Source organism: Choristoneura fumiferana, chromosome 9, assembly GCF_025370935.1.
Source record: "Choristoneura fumiferana chromosome 9, NRCan_CFum_1, whole genome shotgun sequence".
In the NCBI taxonomy this organism is placed as follows: domain Eukaryota; kingdom Metazoa; phylum Arthropoda; class Insecta; order Lepidoptera; family Tortricidae; genus Choristoneura; species Choristoneura fumiferana.
The window spans coordinates 9743110-9768515 of NC_133480.1; the positions used below are offsets into that span (position 1 = coordinate 9743110).

A 25406-nucleotide genomic window follows, 5' to 3' on the forward strand; every position below is an offset into this window, starting at 1 on the left:
GCGTGATTTTGATAAAATTAGACATTAATGACATTGTAATAAGAACCACGGCACGCGTCACCGTAAATGACTCTACCTATAATACGAGTACATAGTTGAAATGATTAGTAAACTTGGTTAATTTCACAGACATGTTTACTGGAATCCTAAATAAGTTAAAACGGTGGCAGTTATTAGTATTCTTGTTATTTTAATATGCGCCACTAGACATTTTTGATGTTGTAGTAAACTTTTGCAAAATAAAGTCTACTGGCAGCCAATACTCATTAAAGAGAATAACTAAGTCCGAACTCTGCCTAGTAAATTGACTGTAGTGAGCCTACAACACAGTTATCTGCCTTTTCGCAGAATTATTTTTCCCAAATGTTTCATTTGCCAACTTATGATTTTCTCTGAAACCATATTTTTTTCGGAACTGTCATAAAACAAACGTAACCTAACCTACTGTACTCTATAAAACTATAAAAAAATATACTGAGATTTTTTTTGTTTCGGAGAAAATTGAGTTGCGAAATAAAACAGTTGCTAAATGAAATATTTGGGAAAAAAGTTATTCTGCGAAAAGACAGTATACCCTACAACACACCCGCACACACGCTTAATAAAATCCAAAGTGTGTATAGGAGGCGGAGAGTAAGGTCGCGGAGCCGGTGGAGCCGCGGCCGCCGGAGGACGTCGCCGACGCGCCGGAGCCCGAGCCCAAGCCGCCGCCGCCCGCCGACGAGCCCAAAAGCGTTGATCTCGATACTAGGTTAGTAATCATCAGACCATGGCCGTCATATCACTGTCCGATGCCCGTAACATGTTGCAAGCAAGCCTTACGAAGCGAGTCTAAAGTCCAGTTTAGACCTACAAGAAATATCATGCAAGTTGTAGTACATAGCGGCGCTCGATTGATCACTTCGTACTCGCTCGCTTTACGCCCGCGCAATGTAATGCAACTTGCACGGTTTTTATCTCAGGTCTAAACTGGGCTTAATGATGTGCTGTTTATTGCTTTTTATTTCGATACAAAAAATATATATGGGAAATGAAGTGATATGGGTTTTTTTGCAAGCTCGCAATCCGGCGGACCTTCAGTGCGCGTTGTGACTTAGCAGATTACAGGCAGTTTATTTATTTATTTATCTTAACATACAGCGAGATACATATTAGCGAGACGAAGAAATGTGTGCCCAGTATTAGAAATTATCACTTTTTATTTCGTGTGAACAGAATAGCGATGTTGCTGAAGGGAGCGAGCGGCGGCGGCGGACTGGCTCCTCCGTTCCTTGCGCTAGGCATCTCTTCGGAGGAAGAGGACGAGGAGCGCGTCGCCAAGATACCGGACCTGGACGCGCCGCAACCGCCCTCTGACGACGAAGGTAACATCATACCTATATCATATTTCCTTAATGCCCTTCGCATCGTCAAATATTTTTTGTCCTAATGTAATATTTGGTCTAATGATCGTTTGGTATAATTTTTACGTAAACTAATTATATATTTTTATATATTTCCTGAAGAGTCCATGATTTTAGTATGTTTAAATGTACAAAATCATCGATCAACAAAAAATACATTAGGACAAAAAATATTTCACCATCAGAGTTGATCTTTAGTGCTCTATGTATAACTTTGTTGTAACATTTCGCAGGTTCCGGCAGTGAAGACAGAGGCAGCATAGTTTCCTTTAATCAGAATAAAGAATTAAACTCAGAACCGTTATCCACGACTCCATCACCTTTTTTGGAAAGAGATATCTATCTAGAGTGTCTCAAAATAACCATGGAAAAGGTCAGTCATTAAGGATTTCCCCAAGCTTACTTACTATTGCGGATTTCATTGTTTCACGGAACGCCATTTCTCCCCAGTTACTTATCAAGATTGTTAAAATTCTTCCTAATGCTGTAATTCATGTATATCTCACCATCATAATACTAACAATTTTACTCGCCATCATAATAATAACTCGTTAACATTGCAGAGAGCGCGAGAAGCGGAGCGACGAAAGTTCCCCGCGATGGACAAGATCGGGTCGGACATATCGTCGTCAGAGGACGAGTTGCTCACGGGCGAGGAGCCGCGCCGCTCGCCCGCCGGCGCGCCCGCCGCTGCCGATAACTTGGACGATGACCAGGTAATGCCATCGTAATGATTTCTAAGAAATCTAAGTCTGGTCTAAGAATGCAAGGAAAATTGTCACGTGGAAGTGTCTAATGGCAAATTAAAACCATGACATGACTTATGGTTTACTGAAAAAAATATTTTCAGTAATTAAAAAAATATTGGACAGTTATAGTGAAAGCCAGATAAATACATACGAATTTATCCCACATTAAGCAATTGTGTAAATAGACCTCTCATTTCCCTGCAGATGTCGCTGTCGTCATTATCGTCGACAGAGGCGAAAATCGAGGAACAAGTGCCGGCGGAGGGCTATTTCTACCCCGACACGCACACCGCGCCGCCACACTATTACCAACACATGTGGCCGCCCACAGGTAGGGCTGCACCAGGTTGATTGAACTAATTTATTACCGACACTTCGCACAGAATAAAACATTGAGGAAACTGATTAGTAGTTTACAAAGATTATTGTCGTAAAAAAATAAAATAATAATGCTATAATATAATGCTATGCGGTTCGAACTTCGTAAATACATATGAAATGTTGCTTTCTCTGAATACTGTGGCTACAGCACTACTAGTACCACAATACAAAATGCATAGTACAGTCAGCAGCAGAAGTAGATGAATGGTCGTGTGCTCAAAATGATTTAAACACTGTATCTAGGCAGTAGAGTCGTGTGTAGATAATTTTGAGCATCATAACCGCTTACCCACTTCTGCTGCTAACTGTACCATTATGGGCTGCTAAATGTCTATCTGCCCTGTTTATCGGTTGACTCTAACCAAAGCGGAAAAACATCTGAAGTTGTTTCATGCGTGTATCCTCACGTAGCCAAGATGTCACGTTCGTAAACTTTTCCCATTTTAGCATTCTCTTATAGCTTTTTGTCAATTTTTATGGACACGTTGTCACAATTGAATGCCACTGAAGCATACAAAAATTGACACCTATACGCTGTGTCATTCATTATATTGCCATAAGCCATTTAAGTTATTAGCATACTCATGCAGGTCGCTATTGATTGTTGTAGTTCGATATGGGTTGTTGGCGTTGTAGGCACGACAGCTCTAGAGACATTTTTAAGCGTAGCTAGTGTTCAAAAGGTTAAGTTTTTTCCTATAACTCTGTGTATAACAGCATATCCTCCGCCGGGCTACGTGGGCCCTGACTTGGCGCTGCCGTATGCGGGCGCCTTTGCTGGGGCGCCGATACTCGCTCAGCCCTACCAGCCGTTCCCCGAACCTGCTGCGCCTGCGCAGGTAAATTCAAACCCCTTGATATATTGCGACACTCTTTCTCTCTCTCTCTCTCTCTATTCATGCGCCTCTGAAAATATAAAACAATCCATAACGGTTTTGTCATGTACTCGTACAGTCAAGGTAATATTAAACGAAACGAAACTTTACCAAGACATCAGGAATATACACCATTATACTTTTTAAATCTACCTGTTTCAATCATTTTGTGCAGCACACAGACTGCATCTTTCAGTAATTCAATTTATTCATTCTCTTGTGAATCAACCTGTGTATTATGTTTATGTAGTCAGTAACATTTCAATTAACTTTTGTTATGAACAGGAGCTAGACAACCCGTACTTCCCCACGATAAACATGGTGATAGAGCGAGTAACGTCCGAGCTAAAGGCAATACTCAAAAAAGACTTCAATAAGAAGATGATCGAGAGCACGGCATTTAAGGCTTTCGAGCTTTGGTGGGACGAACAGAGTCGCAAAACGCGGCAACCGCCCAAGAAGGAAGACGCCACGCAACCGCTACAGGTACCTATAAATCATATGCTCAGTAATACATGCAAAAGAATTAGTGTAATTTGCAATACATTGCGGCGCTCGATCAATAATTACTCTTTAGCTACATGGGCCGCGACGTAGCGCTACTTGCATGGTTCCAACGGAAGACCTACATCGGCTACACGGCCGACATTCTTTCTTTCATTCCATGTAAAAGCGTGCTACAGCTAAGGTATAGGCATTTAAGAGTTCGCCACTTTTTCACTGACCGACTGTTTTAAGGTTTAGAATCGTTGAGCTCTTGAAAGTTTTTAACCCTTATCAGGATAATAGCTGTCTATAGACTATATGGGTTCACTGTTATAATAAACTATACGTGTTAGTGCTGCGCTTAAGTAGCGTAGTGGAAAAAAGCAACCATGTGTGCATAGGAGAAATTCGTGTCTGTACTCCTGTCCAGTGGTAGGGCACATAGCACGTAATTCTGAGGACCTGGGTTCGATTCCCAGCACTGGTCTCTTTTTCTGGTTTTTCTGCTATGGTACAAATTTCACAGTCTTAAAAAATTCGACTTCAGTTTTTCAGAACCGGTGGTAGATTTTTGATTTCATTCTACTGCTGATATTTTGACTTAAACTGAATTTCTATCTGAAAATAAGTGAACTAAAATTAAAAAGCCACCAGATACATATGCATTAGTATTTTTTTCTGATTGCCCTCATAATTAAGATCCAACCAAATTTCTAGGATATCTCAAACAAGAAGGAAGAGGTGGACTCCATTAGGTCAATAATGGAGTCCCGCGATATAGCACTGGAGCTGGGCGGCTACACGGCTGGCATCGGGCTCGGTCTGCGGGCCGCCATACCTAAGATGCCTTCCTTTCGCAAGAAGAGGAAGATCCCCTCGCCTGTTGTCATGGACGAGGACTCTTCCAAGAGGCTGAGCGATCAGGTGAAATCACGTGATATACTTATTGTTCATACAGACTACATATCATCCATATACTTTCTCAACTTCGTATCTACCCGAATTGTATCAAAACTCTATTCATACTGAACATAAAGATGATTCTAAAGTAATTTTATATGGCCAGATACGAGGTTGAAAAAATATATGGACGATATATAACTTTGTATTATGAAGAGCTGACGTATAAATCGCCCTGCGATAATATCGAGGATAGTGCTTAACTAACATTGGCTAAGTCCGCGTACCTGACAAGGTCGATAATTTTTACTCCAAACTTAAAAAAAAAAAGATGTTAAAACCATCCCCTGTACACCATAGTGCAGATACGCGGTATTTACGTGTGGTAGATAAGCGGATCTGCATTATTCCCGACGATATGTGCCTTGCATAAATAAAGACTGCTCGACACCATCAATTGACATTTTGTTTAAAAATTACAGTCACCGAAACAAAGCTTGTATTAGAGATTAGAATAAAAAAAATCTGCTTTAAATATTGGTTAATGGTCTCAAATATAGGGTATGTTACGTTGGAAGACATTTATTCCTTTACGCTTTCGATAAAAACTCTTTCTAAAATTCTCATCTCCTAAATGTGCATGAAACTTAAATACTTTCCATGCTTCAGGAGGAGATGGTTCAGAACTCTGACGAAGAGAAGGAGCTTCCCACGAGCCCTCGCAATAGGACGCATGGCTCGTACCTGTCGCGCAGTCGCCGGCGGCAGTCCAGTAGCTCGTCCAAGTCAGTACTAGACATCAAGTACTACCCAGCTAGTGGGTCACTACCAACAACGCTCAACTAAGTTTAACTACAGCTTATATAGTTATTTTAGATATTGATAGTAACATGAAAAAGATTCATATTATAAAAGAAAATACCTCGAAAGCATATGAACGAATATTCAGCAAAATGAACTGATCTGCAGTCAACCAATGGGATTTTGTTTATATATATATAGCCTATTGTCATCATGACATTTTACGTCATATGATATGACAAACACCCTTTGCAAAAATTCTTGTATCTAGTCAAGAGATGAAGATTTTGAGATTTTACATGGCATCCGTGGGAATATTGGGATAAAAAGTAGACTATATTTTATTCCAAATGTCAAACTTCAGCCATTTTAGTGTGAAGTAGTAACAAACAAACACACCCGCGCACAGTCTCACAAATTTTCGCATTTATAATAATGATAGGAAGTTGGATTAGTACGATAGTAGGATAATCGGGTTCTTAATCAAATAGGTTGGACAGTACAGTACAGTTAACTGCGAAAATCGATACGGTCAAAGTTACAAAGACCTTAATATTATGCCAATAAAGTCGTGTATACATACAAGTATTTATGTACCTTTGGCCGTATCGACATCTTCGTAGTTGATTGTACAGACGAATCGACTCGACACATGTTCTTGACCCAGTGTGTATCGCATAGCATGTAGTTTGTCGAAGTTAAAATACCTACATGGTGTTTATAAATCGGCAGGTCGTCGTCGGGCTCGTCGTCGCGGTCGTCTTCGTCGTCGGAGTCGGAGGCGCGCGGCGCACCTCGGCTTTATTCCGACTCTGACTCCGACTCTGATCTCGACCCAGCACAAGTCAATGTGAGCATTTATCTACTTTTACAAAGCTAGTTTACATCTGCAAGAAAATAGCTCTAAAAATATGCACCACAAACTCTTATTCCAACGTTAGAAGGCCGCCATACCATATTTTTGAGTGGTTCGGTTGAATAGATATATTTTTGCACTTAAGTTTATATAAAGCTTAATTTAAGCTTTTATAAGTTGTATTTCACTGCGAGACTGGAAAGCGGACGAGTTTAAAGTTGTCAATGGTAGACCATAAGGTTGTGCGCGTTTGACAATTGCGAACTGCGCCACATCGATTGAGTTCACTTACCTATAATATTACAACTACTATTTGAGTCGCATAATAGGCGAGTCAAATTTGTCTTAATTAGTAATTAGGGCGAAGCAAAAAGGCTGCTGTAGCCTTATTCTTGATCTATGACGTCTTAAAGCAAAGAAGAGACCCGTGCCCAGCAGTGAAATAACCCGGAGATTATAGAATGATTTGTTATATAACTTTCTTATTTGCAATCAAAAACTCATGGTAATCGAAATAACATGAGATCGATGTTCAGTTCAAGGTGGTATCCAACAAAGAACGTTTGCGCAAAGTCTACTCGTCCTCATCTGACAGCGAGGAGGAGCAGAGGCGGAGAGGTTAGTACATAATTGACATTACCTATTGACTTCTCTCATGAACTGTAGATTTTATATGGCAAACTGAAATGACAGTTGTTTGCCATCTAAATTGACTATTTATTTACGTTAGACAAAGTAACTAAACATTTTATTTTTACTTTCACGCTCATAATTTTCGTCTAAAACAATGGAATTGCTTTTTTTATATACAATATTTAACTATGTTTTGTTTATTTTATAAATCGAAGCTACGTGATATCAGTTTAAGCAAGCTAACTTTAGATATAACAGAATTATAAAAGTTTCAAATTCAAGATTAGACAGAGAAAGATGCATTGTAACGTGTGACGTCACACGCAAGTAGCGCCATACCGCACAGAGAAAACCGTTTTAGAGAGAGACATACTATTTGATGTTTTTTATTTATTATGTCCTCTTATGTTTTTTGTGTGTTTTTCTGTTTCTGTGTGTGACTAAATCTCACATATAGATTTAAAAAAAACACTGTAGGGTAAATCATCAATTACTAGCCAGGTTGCAATAACTGGGCACAGGTGAAACTAAATAAAAGCTTGTAAAATGTATTATATAGAATTCATTTTAGTGTAAGGTGGACAGTTTTTTGTTTTATCAAATAGCTGGCAAACGAGCATGCGGGTCACCTGATGGTAAGCGATCACCGCCACCCATGGACACCTACAGCACCCAGTCAGTCAGTTTAGTTATTGAAGAGTGGCCAGTAATTGACACCTTATACTAAAAATTTAATCTGTTTATAGGTAACTAGTTGTGTAAGGCCTGTATTAGCAGCGAGTCTTGTTCGTGTTCACTAAGCTAATGCTTATTACAGAGAAGACCCCGATCCCGGAGGTGGAGGCGGTGGACTCCCGACTGGGCTCGCCGATCCTGTCGCCCGAGGGCACGCCGGGCACGCCGGGTACGCCGGGCACGCCGGGCGACGCGCTGCTCGACCGCGTCTACTCAGACTCCGACGAGGAGCGGGAGTACCAGGTAACATCACGAACCAGGATTGCTGACCCACTCGCCACTGTTCATAATTTAGCCGAGTTATAGCAAGGTGGATCAACTGGACGTAGATTAACAAAAAGGATCCAACCCTCAACAATTATTTTTTAAATTTTGGATCTACTTTCAGTAGGAATAAAAGCAAATTTAAAGAATAACATACAGTGCTTTGGATCCTTTTTGCTTAACTACGTATACTCTATTTCTGATTGTTATTCTGTCCCGTCAGCGAGGGGACAAAAGTAGTACAGTTTAATAGAAGAAATGTTGTGTCACATTATACTAACATGCTTATTAGATGACCAATTATAGAAGGGACTTAAAACAACCACAAAAATGCATGTTTGGCAAATTTTAATCCTATAAACTCACGGTTTAAAGAATGACTCAGGAGAACGTAACTACAGCAACGAGTACAAGAAAAAGTTGATCGACCCAGTAAATACCGCCGAAAAAATAGCCTAGTTCTACTTGTAGCAAATGTCATTAATAAACCAAAAAAGGATTACACGGCTAAATTACGATTAATGGTAAGTGGCTTGACAATCCCTATTTGCGGCTGCACACCACCTTTATTACTTACTTTATTACGCGTAAACTGTTATATGTGGTAATTGAAATTAAATTCCGGGATTTTACTAAATTCGCATGAAAATTTCCTAAAAGTTACACAGTGATTTTCATTTATATTTTATGAAATACTGTACCTATACCATTCTGTATATACTATATTGTGAACACCGCAACTTTGCTATCGATCCTCAATCAACTTATCAATCTTATTTTTTTTTTCTATTACAGGAGCGAAGACGTCGCAACACAGAATACATGGAGCAAATCGAACGCGAGTTTCTCGAGGAGCAGCGAAAGAACATGGAGACAGATACACGGCCGCCGGACAAACCGCCGGACGAAAGGTACATACATACTCGCGCCTGTATCCTATTGGGGTTGGCAGAGACTATAGCCTCCTACCGCACAGCGTCCTTTATATGTATAAGACTTATTTAAATTTGATATTGAAGTTTATTGAACTCTCTCATAAGTGCATTAAGTTTTATGTTCATAAAAAAAATGACTTGGGCCGCAGGAGGAATGCCGAACGCTAGATCCTAATAGAACTTCGGCCAACTAATGTCGCATTGATTATTCTGTCCGCTCACACGCATGCTTTTCAAACGGATTGCCCTCATGAATGTCACCAATTTTGTTATTTTTACAATTTCTACTGGAACGAGGACATAAATGTATAAAACAACAAAAATAAAGCTGGTGTTGGAAATCGAACCCTTGTTCCGCATTATTCTGTACCAGTACACTAACCCGAGCAATTTTTATTCACGCCGAAATTTTCCGAGTAACTAAATCTCGACAATGTCCCATAACAGCAAACCCGAGAGCAAGCCCGAAGAACCAAGATCCAGTCCGATCAAGAACCATCTCAAATCACCAGAGAAGAAACAGGAGATCGAAGAAGGCGAGATCACGTCCGAGGAGGAGAATCTGCAGGCCAGGAAGAAGAAGGAGAAGGGAGAGAGAAAGAAGAAGAACGACAAGAGACACGAGAAGAGGGAGCGAGAGAGAGTTGTGTCTCTGAGCGAGAGCAATACGGAGTCCGCAGTCAGCATGAATGGAATCAAAGAGGTAGGGAAATTGTAGTTGCACAGAGCTCAATTTATAATTATTGGAATAGCGTTTAGTATTAAGCTTTTTATAAATCTTTAAGGTTTGTTAAATTGATGTTACTCGAAACCTTTTTGTTGACGACCAGCACATTAACATTAGCGGTAGTTTTGAAAATGAAGACAAGAAGTGCTTGGAAGAGTCTTTAATGCATTGTAGACGCATCATAAACTTGGCCAATAGTCAATAGCGACTATCAGCAAATTTCGTAGGGCACGAGACACTGAAGAATCTATACAAGTGGATCTATGAGCTAGGAAAATCGTTTGTACAGGCTGTGATTATTTTACGTTTTATAGAGCGGCGCGAATTTGTCGGAGTCGTCGTCGCCGGTGTCGCAGACGTCGCAAGCGTCGCAAGCATCGCAAGTGGCGCTCGATCACTCGTACTGCCGCCCGCCACCCGACCTCGACCACACTTCCAACCATTTGCAACACGACCACGGTATGTTATTCACACTCTGCCAGTTTAGTCGAAAATAAGTTTATTTCATTTTTAACACAAGCTTTTTTTGCTGACTGTATTTTTTGTTGACTGTACTTGTATTGTCACCCAAACTACATTTGCATACCAAGTCGATGCCATTAACCGTTAAAGAGTGCTGTCTTGTGGAGACGGTCCTGACCGGACTACCAGGATGTCACTACCAGATTATTGTATTGTCACAAAATTTACATAAGTATACCAATCAATTTTCAAGTAAAACCAAGTACTGGAAGTTGGTCGAATTTAACTTGTGAGATTTGATTACAGACAGACAAACAACGGGACAGGTTAAACTAAATAAAATCTTGTAAAAATAAATGTTGAAAATGGTTCTTCTTTGGTAGGCATCGGGTTGGTTGTATCAACCGTTAACTATACTTGTAGCAGTTCGTTCAGCTCGTAACAATTTGGTATAATCACATTTGACGCCCTGCAAGGACGCAGCAACATGATAAAGGTTACTACTTAAGTACACATATAACTTATGTTTTAGCATCAACCCTTTTTGTTTATACCTAAGGACGCCACGCGCGCCAGCTCAACCTAACCACTTAATTTGAATACCTATTTTATCGATCTAAAAAAACTACTCTGAAAACTAGACTCAGCCAGCATTTAAACTTTTATTTATAGACGTATCTATACAATAACTAAATAACTATATATCAAACACAACCAATCATTTTGTTGCTTGTCGTAGCCAGTAGTGCCAAAGCCATTCATTCGCAAGGACGCCTAGATGGCTAAGGCCGGCCCTGCTCGTTATGGTAACATGTGGCCGTATTGTCGAACGCTCTTACGTCAAACGCAAAGTGTATATCGAAAGCACGGAGCGTCTCGAGTACAACACTCCACAGGGGGTGGAGTTAGTCCGTAGGTGTCTGGTGAGCAATTCCCAGATCAGTCGGGCACGCCGCCGAGACCGGTTCGGCAGTATACTATGAGCATTCTCCACCTCCCTCGAAAAAAAAACGCTGTGACGTTCGCGCTTGCATTCACCATGACTTTCTACCCTTATCCGTGTTAAAGAAGTAGTGAAAACTATTTTGATTCCAAGGATGTTAAACAATAAGGTCTCTGGTGCAAGTTACTCTAAGACACACGGCCAAAATCAGGCCGCTTACCACTTAAGGTCTCTACCCACTACACCGTATAATCCCATGACCGTAATAGGAACGTGTCAATAACGGAATGTCACACACATACGTGACACGCGACGGCGACGATTGCTTACGGAACGTGCTAGCGGGCATAGTCTCATACTTTTCGATACAAAGAATATATTCTTGTCTGTCACGTTCCTATTACGGTCACCGTATGACACGGTGTAATGGGTAGAGTGCTTTAGGCGGCGACCTCATTTTGGCTCTCTGCCACCCTAAGACCCGGTCCAGACGGAGCGTTTTGCGCGTAGGCACTCGCGCGTTCCCTAGGTTCTAGAGCTACATACACCCCGTTCAGATGGTCTCGCATCTCGATAGCGGTCTTAGGCAGAACGAACGTAACAGGAATTAGTCTTTCCCGCAGGTTACACGTGGATGCCCGAGCCGGAGCCGTCGCCGCCGCGCGACGCGCCCGCGCCCAAGGACACCAAGCGACCCTACAAGCGGAAACACGAGACCAAGAAGCTCGCAGAGATACAGAACAAGTCAGTATTGATAAAATTAACCCTAGAATTAAGCTTCCTAGTGCCTATAGCCAGTGCCGGATTAGCCAAATTAAGCAATTGCTTAGGGCATAACGTCTTGAGGCTACCATAAACAGCACCAAAAATATATATTTGCTAGGATATATAAAAGGTAAGGCTGGTTCCTGCTACTTATAATCCGGCACTGCCTATAGCAGCCGATTACACAAATTAGGGGCAAAAAGTCACCGAGTTGCGGAAAAAAGCATGCTACTACGCAAGGTATAGATGCCACCAATCGCCATATATACTTTTTATGAACTAAATACGACTCTCTTATATATTTTGTGGGGTATTACTGAACTGTGACGCCACATGTTAGCCAATTCGATTACAGAAATACTTATAATCCATTTACAGTAAATTGAAAATTAATCGGTTTTTTGGTGTTAAAATGATTTTTTGTAAGCCGCGTTTTGAAATTGTTGGTAAATGGTGCCCGATACCTTAGGCACTTGTCCCACCGCCGACGATGAGCGAGAAGCGAGTAGAGCGAGTAACTAGAAACGAGTGGGTGAGCAGCGAGAAGCGAGTGTAGTTTTGTCGCTGGCTGTAAGCGAGTGTTCGAGTGCGACGGGCGATTACTCGCTCCACTCGACTCGCTCGTGCGGGGCGGCCGCCAAGCTGACATCGCTGAGCGAGTATCTATAGCTCAGCGAGTTTTATAGCTCTTGTCGCTGCGACAAAAGATGTAAGAGCGAGTTCTCGCCGACAGTGTGAACAGCCAGCGATCAACTATTAATATATGTGTCTCTTTTACTCACACAGGATCTTATATCTTTTGTTCGTTTCTTGAGCGAGAAAATAGTCGATAGCCAATCGTTTCCTCGCTGGCGGTGAGACAACTGCCTTATTGTATTAAAGCAAGGCGCACAGTAGGTACATTGTCTTTTTAGTTGCATACCCTGATCCTAATTTATAAACAAATATTCAAAGGTTAATGTTAAAGTCAGTTACAGTTTGTAAAAAATTCGTAAGACTTAAGTAGAAGTTAAAGTATAATTCTCTCTGCAGACTACACGACTCCCGCTTGGAAGATGCCGAACGCATGGTTGTGTCGGACGTTACGTTCAAGCCGCGAGACATCATGGCTGAGATGCAAGTCATGTACGAGTTCCTCACGCGGGGCATCGACCGCGAAGACGTGCAATATCTCAAACGAGCGTACGAGTCGCTGCTGGCAGAGGACGCGCAGGGGTACTGGCTGAATGACACGCATTGGGTCGACCATCCGCCCACCGATGTGTGTTATAGCCCGCCCAAGAAGAAGTCCAAACGGCACAATAATATCTACGAGGATTTACAGGTTTGTTATTAGTTATTTTCATTTGTTGGCGTATCTCGTTTCCGGAGGGTCATATCAAAGATCTACAATTTTTAACCTCGCTACTCCGCTAACAAATACAATATGTTAAAGTAACATATGAAAGGCGGCCTATGGCATTTATTGCTGTTTTGATAATTGACATAGAAGAATTAAATAACGGTTAAATAATACGAACATGCTATGTCGCGGACTAGATCCACTCTGATTTTTCACTGATGTGTACGAAAGACACGTATAGTCGACAAAGAAAGTGCTTTACCAATTTAAATGACAGTTCCTACTTCAGAAATAAAACAGGCTTATTGTCATATTGACTTGTGAGTGAAAATAGGCTTTGACGTTTTAAGCGCTACAAATGACATTACCTTAGGGTGGTAAACCAATTTCTTGGTCGACTATACATACCATGATTTTATGTGTAAAAAATACGTCATTAACTCGCAAAACCAAAAAAAAACATGTCTCAGTGCGTCGTCAAACACACATGTAAATATTTATCGGAACTTTTTAAATGTGAGTATCAAATGTGAGACTACACTTACCGATCCCTGTAAACGGGGCGTATGGTCAAACTAACTCTGTACCTCTAATATATATGATTTTAAGCCGATTGATGTCTTCCGTTGTATAAGAAATAAAAGTACGCTTAAGTACAGTCGCTATTAGATACTTCGGAGAGGCCGAGGTGGTCAAAAATATCGGAACATGCACACTGTTCTCAAAGCATTACAGTTCATGTTCCGATATTTTTGATCGCCTTGTCTGCTCCGGAATATCTGATGGCGACTGTACAGTCGAACAAATTGAATCATGACCCAGGATGGAACCTTTTAATAATCAATTTCACTATGATTTGATTTCCTTGACAAAAGTATGGGATGTCAACATGACATTAGTAGCACAAAGGTTCCACCCTGGGTCAACATGATTCAATTTGTTCGACTATAGGTACATGGGTTAACAACTTTTAAGTATATGTTATTCTGTCCCGTAACTCAGGAGACTGCAGTGATAGACTTGCTTAGAAAAATGTTTGCAATGTATATCCTCCTAAGTCCTCGCGTACTTTATAAAGGACCAATTAACACTAAGAATAACGGCCGAATGTACTTTATAAAGTACAAATTGTTCATTGAATAAAGAGTTCTAAGTATTTTGAAATAATGTTCAAAATAACAAAGCAGGTCAACCACGTCTAGGTCTTAAGCATTAAGTTTATTAAAACATTTCAGGACTCAGGAAGATATAGTTATTGGCATGCTGAAGACACCATGGCAACAAGCGACACTAAAAAGTTTATTGAGCCACATATCATCGAATGCTGTTTTTTGTAGGGTCATTCGAGCGGCTCGGCGCGCACAGAAGGCTACTACAAGATGGAGGCGCGGCTGAAAGCCAAGTACAAGTACCACCACGGGCTGGCGGCCATCCCGCACGACGACAAAAAGGCCTCCAAGATGCAGCTGCTGTCGCGCGAGGCGCGCTCCAACCAGCGCCGCCTGCTCACCGCCTTTGGTGAGTCACAAACTTAGCGACACTGTAGCAGGGACAGAGTTTTCGTCATTCGTCAAATTGATGATATCTATTTTTAATTTCCATTCGTTTACAGGTACGGATACGGATTCGGATCTCCTGAAATTCAACCAGCTCAAATTCAGGAAGAAGCAGCTCAAGTTTGCCAAGTCTGGCATCCACGATTGGGGATTGTTCGCACAGGTACGTTATCATAACTACGTATAATGCTAAATGTGGTACTGTCTCGGTTAGTACAGTCTACAGTCTTCAAAAAGCACGACTTTTCTTGTAAAGCCTGGACAGTAAAAGAGTAGACAGAATTTAGAGTTAGACAGGGGGACAGTAAGGAAGAAGTTCTCAGATCATCGAACAGAAGTAACATAACTAAATCAGTTTTTGAAGTACCAGGGAGTTGTAGGGTTAAAAAGAATGCCATAGAGGAGGAGAATGTGAGTTTTGGCGAAAGCGGAATGGAAGCCACATGAGCTGTGACTGAAATGGATGCTGTTTTGCAATACTGAGTCAACCCACTGGCATTTTGCAATACAATGTCAACTGTAAAAAATATTTTCTAAAGGTTGATAATGTATTGCAGAATTAGGGTTAACACACTATTTTGCTTAGCAGCATCCAAAAGGGTAAATTTATGAATTAATTAAAATAAGAAAGAAGTGATATTTTGCATAAATACCTGTTAGACAATGGTGGAACATTCCCTTAGGGGCTGTTTCACCATGCATTGATTAGTGTTAACTGACGGTTAAATGTGATGCCGTCTCCGTCTATTCGAACAAAACAAATAGAGACGGCATCACATTTAACCGTCAGTTAACACTAATCAATGGATGGTGAAACAGCCCCTTAGTGTAGTTTGTCCACTCTTTGACTGTACACTAAAACCAAGTAATTTTTCAGGAGCCGATAGCAGCAGACGAGATGGTGATAGAATACGTCGGACAGATGATCCGGCCGATAGTGGCGGACGTGCGCGAGGCGCAGTACGAGGCGACCGGCATCGGCAGCTCCTACCTGTTCCGGATCGATCTGGACACCATCATCGATGCCACCAAGTGCGGCAATCTGGCGCGGTTCATCAACCACAGTTGCAATGTGAGTCAGCTATGGCAGTTCTAAATAAAATAAGGTAAACGTCCGAGTGTCCGACACGCTGATGCCCAATAAATGACAATCTGCTGTCACCTCTATTGCCGACATAAAATTAAGATGCCAATGATTGGGACAGTGACGAGCGCTCGAGCGTTTACCTTAACACTTCTCTAAATGATCAGTCATATTTCCCAGAGTAACTACTACTTGTACTGTCAGATGAATTTTTCGCTCCAGTAAAAACAGTTTCCTAGAGTAACTATTTATTAGAATAACCATTCTTATCTAGACGCGCGGTAGCGCGTCAAGCCAAGTTCAGGCTAACAGAACTGGCGAGCAGCACCGCGTGTAATTTTACCAGAATAATATTAATTTTCTACAAGATCTACTTTTTAAACTGACCCCAAGATATAAAAGTTGAAAATCTTCTTAGAAAAAATTTACAGCTTAAAAAAACTTTAAATCTTACTGCATTACTACTTATTAGTGTTGATAAAGCATAGTGAATTCTGTCGTCTTCTAGATCTAAATTTAAGAATACCTGTGCAATGCTTATGGAATACTTAAACTTTGTCCATTTTCTTTTCAGCCAAACTGTTATGCGAAGATCATAACAATAGAGTCTCAAAAGAAAATAGTTATTTATTCAAAACAACCAATCGGTGTAGACGAAGAAATCACATACGACTACAAATTTCCCCTCGAAGACGAGAAGATACCGTGTCTGTGCGGCGCGCCGCAGTGCCGCGGTTTCCTCAATTAAACGTTCGGTGCACACGCACCGGATAAGTTCGCTAATTATTTGTTCCTTCTTTACGCTGTCTTTATTAGTATTTATTTAAGTAGCCAAGTTACGTCAGTGTAAAGGAACCTTAATCTCAAATCACAAGTTTTTTAGTATGCTCTGGGTTGCATCAAACTAATGCGACTATTGCCCTGCGAGTGAGATAGAAAAATAACTGTAACGAGTCATAAACAAAAGAATAAGATAGTTGACTCCAGTGACCAATAAAAGAAATGTCATGAAAACACTTTTTTTAAACCCTAAAAACCAGATTAATTTTCAAATACATAATTGTAAAATTGGATATGTAGTTACTAGGAATCTATTGTTTAATGGGTTTACTCTGACTAGGCTCTAGAATCGTTGGTTTAAATCTTTCGGGTTATTAGAGCCCACGGTGTATAAAGTTTTTAAATTGATTGTTGGGGTCAACTGCCCTATCATGTCATCGTTGCCACTCGTATTCTTACTTCATTATCCATTTGCCACCGCGGGGTGCCACATGGATTTCTTTGTTGACTTTGACGAATCACGAATGTCGATAGCAACTTCTTCCAGCACTGTGGAGCTTAGCTCTCATTGTGTTAATAGAGCTAGTGCTTCTAAAACTAAAGTGGTTTCAGAAACTGAATCCAATAATTATGAATTTGTAGTATTTTCTGTAAAAAGTTGTGTAGCGTGGTCGTGATGTATGAATCTGATTTGATTTATCTTGTAATTAATGGGTTTGGACAAGTGCAACTCAATGTATATCTAATTATAATTTATCTAATCCCCCCTGTATTATAAGATTCCGTTTGACTGAGCCTCAAATATTTCACTAGAAATAAAGTTTGTGCTGTACATTCATTGTGAATAAATCTGTGCTGTACTGACAGATATGTAGTACACTTTACAAGTACATAAATTAAATCTTAATGAAGTTATGAAGCGATTGGAAACGTAATGAGTGTTGTGTTACTGTCGTTTATTCTGAAATCAATAAGACTTGAGCATAGACTACTCTGTAAGCTGTCTAATAATTAAATCTTTAATTGGACTGTGAACTTGCAGGTTTCTAGTTGCACATCATGTAATGTAAATGTTTAAGATGTAAATAAAGATTTCAACAATTTTAAAGTGACTTTATTTTTATATACAACTACAGTCCTACTGTGGTCCTACCTAAGTTTGCGAAGGAGTATGTGGTAGAGCATTTTAATGTAAAAACCGACCAAATGCGTGTCGGGTCACATGCCGTGTAGGGTTCCGTACCAATCATCTCGGTTCATCGGCATCACTGGGATTCCGATCAGGCTCTCAGAATGAGAGAACTTGGGCCGTAGTTCTCACGCGGGCTGCTGAGGGCTAATACAGAAGACTATTCCAAATGCAATATTACTTCCATCTATCCATACATTTTTAATTCCAGTTCCATTGCAGTAGACCCAACTGCAAGTAAATTGCACGCTGGCCGAGATTGAAATGCAGTTGCGTTGTTACAGCTGGAATGGAATCTGTCTGTACTGGCCCTAATATGCGACAGATATTTAATCTCTTCACCGCAAACTCTTCAAACCTTAGACTATAGAGATCCAAACCTTTGCTTCAAACAAACGAAGTGATGTGCTCTGGACGCCACAGAAAAACCAGTGACAAATCAACCTTGTTTTTAATTCCATTGCAGAAGAATTAATTTAGAGTTGTATGTTGGTCATGTATAGATGACCGTGGCGTGTGAGGCATTCCTTTGGCTGTCACGACTAGATGACTCTGTCGGTGATGAAGTTAATATTACGTATCGTACTACTCGTTAAGGGCCAGTGCAGACAACTGCATCCAATAGCAACGAAACTGCAGACTGCTCTTGTCGTGCGGCCCAAATGTGCAATAGAATGTACACAATAAGTTCAAGGGAAATACGGACTTTATTACAATGTAATAAAGTAAAAATTCTTTTTTTTCTTTATTGTTTTAAACCACGGCTGATTGACTTTATTCTCGGAACAATTAAGATTCAAATCGCTTTGACATTTTTTTTTCACTTCTCATGCTCGTAAAGTTGGTATTTATGCTGGATCTAGGCGACATAAAATTACTTTTTATGCTCTAGTGCATAAAGTAAAATCTTCGTCCAAGACCAAAGTAATCAGGTGTCAACAGCCACAAACAAAAAAAGTTTCTGTGTATTTTTTAATAATTTTTATTTTGTTAAACTAAAAATCAATCAAAATAAAATCAATAAAACTTAAAATGTATAATTATATAGCAATGCATGAAAAATGAAAGGTACCTAGTAAGCGAACAATTGTTTCCACTACTGCTATTTAATTTCCTCTCAATCGAAGTGAAAAGCAGTGTAAAACTCGAGCATTGAACCCATTTTCCCCTCCACGTATCTATCCACCCTCGTCGTACCAGCTGGGGTGGCTATATAAACGCCTCAAGTACAATGGATCGTTTTATGGTCTCGTTGTACAATCTACTATTATATATCTCAGGAGGTTATTTTTTATCTTTTCATTGCACTTCCATTGCAGTCGGCATAACTGTAAGGGCAGTTGTCGGCTGGGATCAGAGATATTAACTAAAATGGTTCAGGCGTTACCTTTGTGTTTTAAAGAATTTAGTTAGGTAACTATCCTACTAATGGCTGACAATCAAATGAAAAATGTATGCATATCAAAATTATATATTCTTTAACAGGTCATCGTAGAAGGAAATTAACAAGTATTACTTAAAACTAAATCTAGCACAAACTAAAGTCAATTATAAAATCACAGTAAAATGTTAATAATAATTGTTAGTACAATACATTTCTTAAATAGCGGCAAGTGAGGAAAAAACTGTCACAAAATTAGCCAGAAAGAAAACCGATGTTACACCAGTTTTCCTATCACTTGCGCTTTTAGCCCGCTTTACTCTACGATTCATTTTCTGCTCAGACTTGAGTAGGAATTCCCACAAAGTCCCAGATACGCGCTTGCTCTAAAATCTTGAGTGACTTCCTGGTCCCCTGTCTAATGCCCGCAGTTTTATACTTGGTCTGAGACGGATAAATTCAGATACACCCTATCAGATTAGAAAAGTAAGCATTGGACGTATGATAATAAAAATGCACTCTTGTATGGGGATAGACAACCTATTAACCCTTAAATATATTTTATTTTTTTAAAAGACATCTGATTACCTAATGGCGTAATAAATGCGAGAAAAGTTCTTTTAATCAGACTATGGATTTTTTATGGGAATTTGAAATTTTTGCACTTATTGATTATGGTTAAACGTTGGCCTAGTTACAACATGTGTTTAAGGGTTAATAGCATAATATCGTCCTCCAAATCTCTGGTCTATTAATACACGAGTATTGGGCCAGCAGAATACAATAGCGTAATATAGTTAATATTGCAATCGTTATTCAGTAATGATATAATAAGTAATCAAAGCAATACTTACGCTGAGTATTAGGAACACAATCATTATTTGAGCGAACTACATCCATGATAACAGTACATTAATTGGACACACAAGCTTCGTTAATTTAACTTATCTAAATTAATATATTAAGTACAAATACTTAGCAAATTTAGAACTGAAGCCATAGAAAACTAAAATAAGTCACAATAATCGCTGTGAGTAAACAAACAAAATTGAAAAACATTATTTTTCTAAAACTGAGGTATAAGTAGTACCTGATTTATTATTAAAATATTGACACACTAACAAGGCCTAAATTACTAGCAAAAATAAATAAACAATAAAACTACGCCATCATACTTGAATCTACCGACGTTACGAGTAAATACAATACTGAGCAGTATCGTAAAATTGTATTTGCTTTACTTATTAAAAATACAAAAATAAGTTATTTATATCCCTATTTTAATATGAATCGTTATCTACCTAACTGTAAGTACTGTTGTTGGCTAATTCGATGTTATTATTCGAATCTCACTTGTCTCGTGAACATTTCTGCGCAGAGAGCTGCCGCGCACTTGTCGTCAGTGTCCGTTTCGCCTTCGCTACCGCTTTCGGAGTCTGAATCGAATTCAGAAGTGACCGGCGGCGACTGCCTGTTACCAGCAACCCGCTTCAACCCCACCTCCGTCGTCAAAATTTCTTTAATAACGTCATCCGGCGTGAGCGCTTGCATCTGCATTCGAATTTGGTCTTCTTCCTTGCGATTTTTCTCGCGTAATTGTCGCGCTCTCTTTCTAATATCGGCGAGGAAGCCCGTCGTCGCCTCGACGCTGTCCTGCGACACGTCGTGCTGCAAGTCGGGCTGCATCAGATCAGTCGTCGACCCTTTCGTGTCCGACACCGAGTCTAAAGACTCCAAGGACGCGCCGATGCTTTTGAACGCCGCCATACCCTCAACTGCGACCACTTCGTAGCCGCCGTCTTCATGTTTGGTTCTGAGTATGACGCCGTTCGCGGTCGTTCCTAGAAGCGCGGGTTCGCTCAGTTTGAGCGTGAACACTTCAGGCAAGTAGGACTCCGAAGCGGTGGACGCGAGCGAGTGCGTGTCGCAAGTGCACGGTGGGGCTCTGTAAGCTTCGTCGTTGATATGAACGATGGTGACTAAATCCTCGCCTACCGCATAAAGGAACGGGTTGACGTATTCGAATTCGGTGACGGCGGAGCTCCATTTGGGGTCGTCGTTTCGCGTACGTTTGCCATTCCCGTCGACAAAGACGCCACATTCCGCGTAGCATAGGAGGATCTCGAGTGGGTCGGGTTTGACGAGCAGGATGGCTTTAGGGGGTGATTTTTTCTTGGCGGCGGCAGCTACGGTGAGGTCGTCGGCAGCGAAGGTCTCTAGAGCGCCGGAGGGCAAGTTGACGCGCAGCGGGCGGTCGCCGGCGATGTAGAGAGCGGCCGGTGTGAGCAGTAGGGAGGCCGGCGCGCGGTCAAGCGTGAGCGCGCGCGCCACGCGGTACTCGCCGCTGGCGGGCTCCAGCCGCAGCAGAGACACGCGCCGACCGCACGCCGCCGCGCAAGTGCCTTCGTTATCGCCGGTCATTGCCTGTCAACAAAAATTAATAATGTCAAAAAATACAAATTACAAATATCTGCAAATACTGGTGTACGCAGGGTCGACTTTAATCCGAGACCAACAAATGACTAGATATGTCTCTACACTTACTCAACTATTATTTTTCAGTCACTAAATGACTCTAATTCACTTGCCCAGAGCGCTCAATAAGAAAACGGGGCGTGAGCGCACAGTACACGCACGTTACGCGTGGCGTGGTTTATTGTATACGATACGGCCTTAAAAATAGATTTCTGCGTTAATGTAAGCCAATCTGCTATCTGTATCTGCTGAAACATTCCCGATAAATATTATGATTAAAAGTGAAGTTGAAGTGGCAGTGTGCTGCTCGTATCTGTCGAAGAATCGACAACCGCTGGAGTAAACGAGTCCTTGGGTGGAGATCGCGTCTAACCCTTATTCATAAAATCCTTAATTGAGTTCACTTAGCAGACTGATTAAGCTTGTTAGATCAAGACCGCTTGCTATTGCTAGTTGTTGGCTGCTGATAGACGGATTAGACGCGTTAACCTTGACAAATTGGCCTAATCGATAATTTAAAAAAAAATTGACAGCAGTCAGCAAATTATAAAAAGCCCCGCCATTTCCGATCCGCATGTTTATGTTGTGCAAAAAGCCATAATTATGTTAATCATCCTTATTTTTTTTCATATTTATTGTTAGTTGCTAATTTAGAGGATTTTAAATACAAATTCCTGCCTGTTTTTTTTTTAATCTGCGTAGCCCTGCCTTCACTATAAAATCTTCGGTACCTATGGTTCTTTGCTCTAGTCAAAGTCAGCTGTTTAAACTTGTGGCGGCCATTTTGTGACTTAGCAGAGAGATAAAGGAGGGTCTACGGTCCTCTAACTTTAGCAGAGCCTTGATCGACTGATTAGCGCTAACAGACGTTTATGAATCATGTTTTTTAGCATCGGGCCTTCAAGGAGCCTTCAAGGAGGCTCTAACTTTTTATGAATAAGGCTGTAAGTGTGTAAGGCTGCTGGTAGTAGCTGGATGCGTGTAGCCGAGGACAGGGTGCAATGGCGCTCATTGGGAGAGGTCTATGTTCAGCAGTGGACTGCTATATGAGTATTTCTCAAAATGTTGTCCCGTCATGAAATTGACAAGAAATCAGTTTGTCAAGAATTAAGGACGAGATCACAAAACATCCAAAATTTCTTGACGTCAGGAAAACGTCACGAAATGTTTTGAGGAAAAAATCGTCATTTTGTAACTACATCGAAACTTCCTATTGGTTCCAACAACAAAGATTATTCGACGTTTTATCACCTTTGCCACAGGGTTTTGTATATATTTAAACACAATATTATATATTTTTGTGTTGAAAAAGCGTCAGGATATATAATATTTTTTTTATAAGAGGACAACTGAAAATGGTCAATTTTTTGAGAAATGACTATAGGCTGATGATGATGATAATGAGGTTAAAAGTACTGGTTAATGGTTATTAATTAATGTTGTATTCACCCTGAGTAGATGCGGCGCAGTGTTGTCCGTGAGCTTAACCTTGGCGACGGTGAAGCTGGGCTTGAGGTTGGGCGCTCGCTTGAGCGCGGAGTCGAGCGCGGGCGCGCTGCCGTGCCACAGCGCGCCGCCCGCCGCCAGCAGCGCGCGCGCCCCGCACAGCGCGCCCGCCGCCACGCCCGGCGCCCGCGTCCCCGCCCCCGCCGCCTCCAGGCGCACCGGCCCGCGCAACGAGTGCAGCCCGTCCGAACAACCTACATACACAACCAATAAAAATAAATCCAACACAGTTCTAACCTTTTCGACGCCAACGACTCATACATATGCACCGCAGGTTCCACGCCGTCGACCTATATAACGTCCATAAATCCTATTCAAAAGCAACCTTCGTTCAATTGTGTTAAGGTTCTATTTTAGGCATTGCAATATAGCCTGGCGTATGGGTGATGTCTTTTGATTTGATTTGGCGTGGCGGCGAAAAGGTTAAGAGCGATTTTAGATTAGCCTTTTTTCTGCGCGTATGTATAAGGTGATTTTAGGCATACGCAATTACACGCGCGTTAGATTAAACCGACCGCGTGTACGCGCTTATTCCTGCGTGTTCCACGCTAGAAAAAAACAAAACCGCAACTGTACGCGCGTACACGCCGCCCCCTAATAAGAAGACGGTGTCCTGCCGTTTGAACAAAATTATTTTTCACACCTCTCCTTCAGAAAAGTAACTTTTCCTCCCTGACGAGAGGGAGCAAAGTGCAACTTTTCTCTTCAAGACTTTTCTAAGTGTTTTATTGCAAATGCCATTTTTTGAAGTTGGTAATTGTAAAGCCACGCCATTTTCTATGCTGGTTGTTCTTTAATAATATTAAGAATTATTTTTTTCAAGTTTATTATTAATGCTCGGTGTGAAAAGTTGTATGCGCCACTCGGGAGCAAAATTATTTTCATCTTGAGCGCTAACACTTGAATCCCTCACTACGCTTAGGATTCTACTTTAGAATCCCTCCTTACACTCAGGATTCTATTGTAGAGTCCTTCGCTACATTCTGGATTCAATTTTCGCCCTCGCCGTAAATACACCATTTTGCTCCCTTGTGACACAAATAACTATTTCGCCAAATTTTATTTCTCAAAAAACTTATCGTAGCGTAGTAGTTTTATTTCCTAAATGAGGCTTTACGGCCTCGCAATGTAAAGCAACTTGCACGATTTTTCTTACAAATCTAAACTCGGCCTAAGAATAGTCAATTTAGGGGCTGTTTCACCATCCATTGATTAGCGTTAACTGGCGGTTAAATGTGATGCCGTCGCCGTCTATTCGAACAAAACAAACAGAGACGGCATCACAGTTAACACTAATCAATGGATGGTGAAACAGCCCCTTAATATAGCAAGTATAGCAAGACTATACCGATAGCCACCGAGTTGTTGCTAAAGTACAGAGCGGTGACGGGCATGACGGGGCACTGCTTGAGCACGTCGGGCGCGAAGCCGGCGGGGCGCGCGGCCGACGGCGGCGGCGCCAGCCGGGCCAGCCACGCCGCGCGCGACGCCATGTCGCTGCACACCGCCGCCGCCGCCGCCGACCGACCGCGACCACACGACTCTATGCTGATCTGAAACATGTATTACTTTATTAATACTAGATATAATGAGCGTCAAAAAATATGGCCCTCAAATGTATGCAGTTATAGGTAATTTTGAACGTAGTTGAATCGAATAACAGTGATGGGTGGAGTCCAAAACAGTCGCAAAAATATTGTTGTGCTCGGCGCCCGCCTTATTTCACTCAAAGCCGGCAAAAACTGCGCCATTTCATTTGAAACCGTTATTTTCAGATCAATTCTTGAATAATTATTTGTAACTTCTTACCCTAAACTCTTTAATATCTTCATATCTGTATACCCTAGTTACAGGGATTTTTTACACGTTACATCCTGTCACATAAAATATCAGAAACACAAGCAGTAAAACAAGCCCTAAACGGTCAAAATGACACTATTTCAAAATTTTTGCGGTCAAAATGTTTGACTCAAGTAAATCTAAAATGTTGACGTGAAGCAGCTCGGATGTCTCAGAACCGCTGTATGTCTGTTGGAATTACTAATGCACATTTAAAATTAAACTGAAGCTCTTAAACGGGTGGACCGGTTTGAAAGCGGTTTTTTTATTTGAAAGCCGCTTTTCTAGCGATGGTTCTTAGACATGTTTCATCAAAATTGGTTGATCCGTTTTTGAGAT

At 41.1% G+C, this 25406-nt stretch overlaps 2 protein-coding genes across 4 annotated transcripts in view; one reads left to right on the top strand and one right to left on the bottom strand.

Moving 5' to 3' along the window:
• The window catches only part of Set1 (SET domain containing 1), a 29269-nt gene extending 11484 nt beyond the window's left edge, over positions 1 to 17785 (top strand). For all 3 annotated transcript variants that reach the window (XM_074092250.1, XM_074092252.1, XM_074092251.1), the window contains 21 exons: positions 624 to 751; positions 1216 to 1364; positions 1637 to 1776; positions 1967 to 2119; positions 2357 to 2483; positions 3251 to 3372; positions 3694 to 3894; positions 4612 to 4818; positions 5464 to 5579; positions 6328 to 6445; positions 6988 to 7069; positions 7902 to 8062; positions 8879 to 8994; positions 9466 to 9721; positions 10060 to 10204; positions 11774 to 11894; positions 12948 to 13239; positions 14595 to 14775; positions 14870 to 14976; positions 15691 to 15885; positions 16472 to 17785. In XM_074092250.1, the coding sequence (XP_073948351.1) occupies positions 624 to 751; positions 1216 to 1364; positions 1637 to 1776; positions 1967 to 2119; positions 2357 to 2483; positions 3251 to 3372; positions 3694 to 3894; positions 4612 to 4818; positions 5464 to 5579; positions 6328 to 6445; positions 6988 to 7069; positions 7902 to 8062; positions 8879 to 8994; positions 9466 to 9721; positions 10060 to 10204; positions 11774 to 11894; positions 12948 to 13239; positions 14595 to 14775; positions 14870 to 14976; positions 15691 to 15885; positions 16472 to 16645 (3291 nt within the window). In that variant the 3' untranslated portion in view covers positions 16646 to 17785. The remainder of the gene's footprint in view (positions 1 to 623; positions 752 to 1215; positions 1365 to 1636; positions 1777 to 1966; positions 2120 to 2356; positions 2484 to 3250; positions 3373 to 3693; positions 3895 to 4611; positions 4819 to 5463; positions 5580 to 6327; positions 6446 to 6987; positions 7070 to 7901; positions 8063 to 8878; positions 8995 to 9465; positions 9722 to 10059; positions 10205 to 11773; positions 11895 to 12947; positions 13240 to 14594; positions 14776 to 14869; positions 14977 to 15690; positions 15886 to 16471) is intronic.
• A 1536-nt stretch (positions 17786 to 19321) lies between these two features.
• LOC141431189 (uncharacterized) overlaps positions 19322 to 25406 on the bottom strand; it is a 30345-nt gene continuing 24260 nt past the window's right edge. The window contains exons 29-31 of the mRNA XM_074092247.1: positions 24577 to 24781; positions 23172 to 23422; positions 19322 to 21671 (exon numbers count right to left, since the gene is read on the bottom strand). Of these exons, the coding sequence (XP_073948348.1) occupies positions 20586 to 21671; positions 23172 to 23422; positions 24577 to 24781 (1542 nt within the window). The 3' untranslated portion in view covers positions 19322 to 20585. The remainder of the gene's footprint in view (positions 21672 to 23171; positions 23423 to 24576; positions 24782 to 25406) is intronic.